Source organism: Tupaia chinensis, unplaced genomic scaffold (assembly GCF_000334495.1).
Source record: "Tupaia chinensis unplaced genomic scaffold, TupChi_1.0 Scaffold000176_1, whole genome shotgun sequence".
Classification (NCBI taxonomy): domain Eukaryota; kingdom Metazoa; phylum Chordata; class Mammalia; order Scandentia; family Tupaiidae; genus Tupaia; species Tupaia belangeri.
This window is the reverse complement of record NW_006159651.1, coordinates 472,744-475,906: the sequence shown is the minus strand read 5'-3', so window position 1 is coordinate 475,906 and position 3,163 is coordinate 472,744. Positions and strand designations below refer to the sequence as shown.

The 3,163-nt window shown below is 62.2% G+C and overlaps 1 protein-coding gene across 1 annotated transcript in view; it reads left to right on the top strand.

Moving 5' to 3' along the window:
• The window catches only part of GTF2H4 (general transcription factor IIH subunit 4), a gene marked incomplete in the record, with an annotated part of 5,770 nt that extends 2,705 nt beyond the window's left edge, over positions 1-3,065 (top strand). Inside the window, 8 exon segments of the mRNA XM_027770969.1 lie at positions 9-89; positions 239-307; positions 657-740; positions 975-1,107; positions 1,292-1,422; positions 2,066-2,113; positions 2,257-2,335; positions 2,776-3,065. Coding sequence (XP_027626770.1) covers positions 9-89; positions 239-307; positions 657-740; positions 975-1,107; positions 1,292-1,422; positions 2,066-2,113; positions 2,257-2,335; positions 2,776-2,948 — 798 coding nt within the window.
• Positions 3,066-3,163: the final 98 nt, after the last annotated feature.

Below are 3,163 nucleotides of genomic sequence, written 5' to 3'. Positions count from 1 at the left end.
GCATTGCCTCGGCGGGCTTCCAGTTCCTGCTGCTGGACACCCCTGCCCAGCTCTGGTACTTCATGCTGCAGTATCTGCAGACGGCCCAGGTGAGGAGGCCGGCCAGCAGCCAGCACGCTCTGCTCTCGGCCCCTGAGAGACTGCCGCCTGCAGATTCTGTCCCCTGGTCTTTTCTTCTCGGTACTGCCCTCCCCACCCTCCGTCCCATCTCTGCCTTGTCTCTGCCCTTTTCTCCTAGAGCCGGGGCATGGACCTTGTGGAGATCCTCTCCTTCCTCTTCCAGCTCAGCTTCTCGACTCTGGGCAAGGTAAGCAGGAGCAGGAGGGTAGGGAGAGGGGCCAGGACATCGGTCGGGGGCAGTAGAGCGGGGATGAGTGTGCACACAGGACGGCAGAGACGTGGAGAGAGGGGCCGTGTGCACACCGTCATGGACCTTGTGGAGATCCTCTCCTTCCTCTTCCAGCTCAGCTTCTCGACTCTGGGCAAGGTAAGCAGGAGCAGGAGGGTAGGGAGAGGGGCCAGGACATCGGTCGGGGGCAGTAGAGTGGGGATGAGCGTGCACACAGGACGGCAGAGATGTGGAGAGAGGGGCCGTGTGCACACCGTTGGGGGAGGGGCGGTGTGTTTCGGACCCCAGTGGCCACCTCTCTTCCCAGGATTACTCTGTGGAAGGCATGAGCGATTCTCTGTTGAACTTCCTGCAACATCTGCGTGAGTTCGGACTTGTTTTCCAGAGGAAGGTACGGGGCCTTCCAGGGAAGAAGCAGGTGGTGCACGGCTTTGGCCTTTAGTGGGTCGTGGGGCCTCAGGGCAGGAGGCCCTGAGGAAGCGGTTGCAGGAACCGAACACGTGGGCCCCTTGGTGGAGAGAAGTTGGCGGTTCCGGTTCTGTGCACTGGAGGGAGGATCTGGTAGCTCAGGCGAGGTCTGGGCATTGACCCCTGAGAGAGGGCACCTGCCTTCCCTTCCTTCCAGAGGAAATCTCGGCGTTACTACCCCACGCGGCTGGCCATCAATCTGTCATCAGGTGTCTCCGGGGCTGGGGGCACTGCGCATCAGCCTGGCTTCATTGTCGTGGAAACCAACTACCGCCTGTACGCCTACACCGGTGAGGACGGAGGGCCCCGGAGAGCCGCTCAGGCACTGGGAGGAGGGGAGGAGCCCGAGGGGACGCGGTTTCTGCTCTCACTTGCCTAGCCCGCAGCTCTCTGACATTTCCCCCCAGCCATGAAGCAAGGGCTGAGGGCGTCTGGGAGGGGAAGCCTCACCCTCTCTCCCTGTCCCCGGGGCAGAGTCGGAGCTGCAGATCGCCCTCATCGCCCTCTTCTCTGAGATGCTCTATCGCTTCCCCAACATGGTGGTGGCGCAGGTGACCCGGGAGAGTGTGCAGCAGGCCATCGCCAGCGGCATCACAGCCCAGCAGGTACCCCGCCTGGGTGAGGGCGGGAGGGTGGGCTGTGCGTGGGCCGTGGGGTACAGGTGCTACATGGCGGAGGGCTGGCCGGGCCGTCACATCAGGGGTGGTGTGCTGTCTGGGCCCCAGGCAGCTGAGGGGAAGCAAGGCTGTCGGTGAGGGAACTGACCCTCGAGGGGAAGTGAACACGAGGGAAGGGGTACAGCTGCAGACCGTGCCTGGGCACCGCCCCTCCTAGCCCTGTAAGGGGCCTGGTGACTTCGCTGCAAGCCTGGCTTTCCTCGCCTCATCACGGACACTCGTACCTCCCGGGGTTGCTGGGGGAGTTCAGTGGGAGAACAGAGGTCATGTGTTTAGCCCAGAGCCTCCAGGGTGGGTCCTCCTAGCCCTGTAAGGGGCCTGGTGGCTTCGCTGCAAGCCTGGCTTTCCTCGCCTCATCACGGACACTCATACCTCCCGGGGTTGCTGGGGGATTCAGTGGGAGAAAAGAGGTCATGCGTTTAGCCCAGAGCCTCCGGGGTGGGTCGACGGCAGGGATGTGGCTTCAAGTTTTTAAGGGATTAAGTTGGTGGTCAGTGAACTTGGGTGACAGCACAGGTGGCCTTCCTGCCCTCTCATTCAAGTCCTCATGCCATTCTTTTCTGTTCCCCAGATCATCCATTTCCTGAGGACAAGGGCCCACCCAGTGATGCTCAAACAGGTGCAGACAAGTACCAAGATGCCAGAGGCTGGCACCCCTGGCCCTGGCAGTGAGATGAGGGGAAGGAAAGGGGATGAGTGGGAGGGCTGGGCTCCTGTGGGGCAGTGCTCCTGAGCCCCTGCAGCCAGCGCTTGTCCCTGCAGACCCCCGTGCTCCCCCCCACCATCACGGACCAGATTCGGCTGTGGGAGCTGGAAAGGGACAGGCTCCGGTTCACGGAGGGTGAGTGGCTTCTGGTGGCCGAGTCTGGGTCACTGGCTGGAGAAAGGGCAGACAATTCCATTATGACGAACAGAAAAGGCTTAGATGCATTTCATTTTTGTTCTTCATGGGCTGGGAGAGAAAAGCTGGCAAGACTCTGTTTTGGGGTGAGTGTAGTAGAATTGTCCTAAGTCAGAGAAGCTTGGATTTGCCAGAGAGGGAAAGTGGGAGGGACCCTTCGCAGTGACCTCTCTGGTCTGGTGGGCACGAATAGGCTGGACGGCACTAGGGTTAAGAGGAGCCCTGAGCAGACCAGCAGAGTTACAGGTTTAAACTGCTGTGGGCAAGGCCCGACCAACCCCGAGGCTGCCACAGAGCAGCCCAGACGCCGCCCCGCCCCGGGATGCAGCCTGTGACCCTCACGTTCTGGCCCTGTCCCCGCGCCCGTCCTGCCGCCCCAGGCGTCCTGTATAACCAGTTCCTGTCGCAAGTGGACTTTGAGCTGCTGCTGGCCCACGCGCGGGAGCTGGGCGTGCTGGTGTTCGAGAACTCGGCCAAGCGGCTCATGGTGGTGACCCCAGCTGGGCACAGCGACGTCAAGCGCTTCTGGAAACGGCAGAAGCACAGCTCCTGAGTGCCGGACCCGGACCGGACCCGGGCGGGCGGGACCGGGCGCGGCCTCAGACTCAGGTGCTTTTTATTTACCCGTCGGACTTTTCTTGTTTAATAAAATTTTGCAAGTACACAGCGACCCCGACGACTCCACCTCCACTGCGCACTCGCCCCTCCCCGCCGACGGCCATTGGACCAGGGGAGAGAGACGGGGCTGGGGCTGCGCCTGCGCCGCGC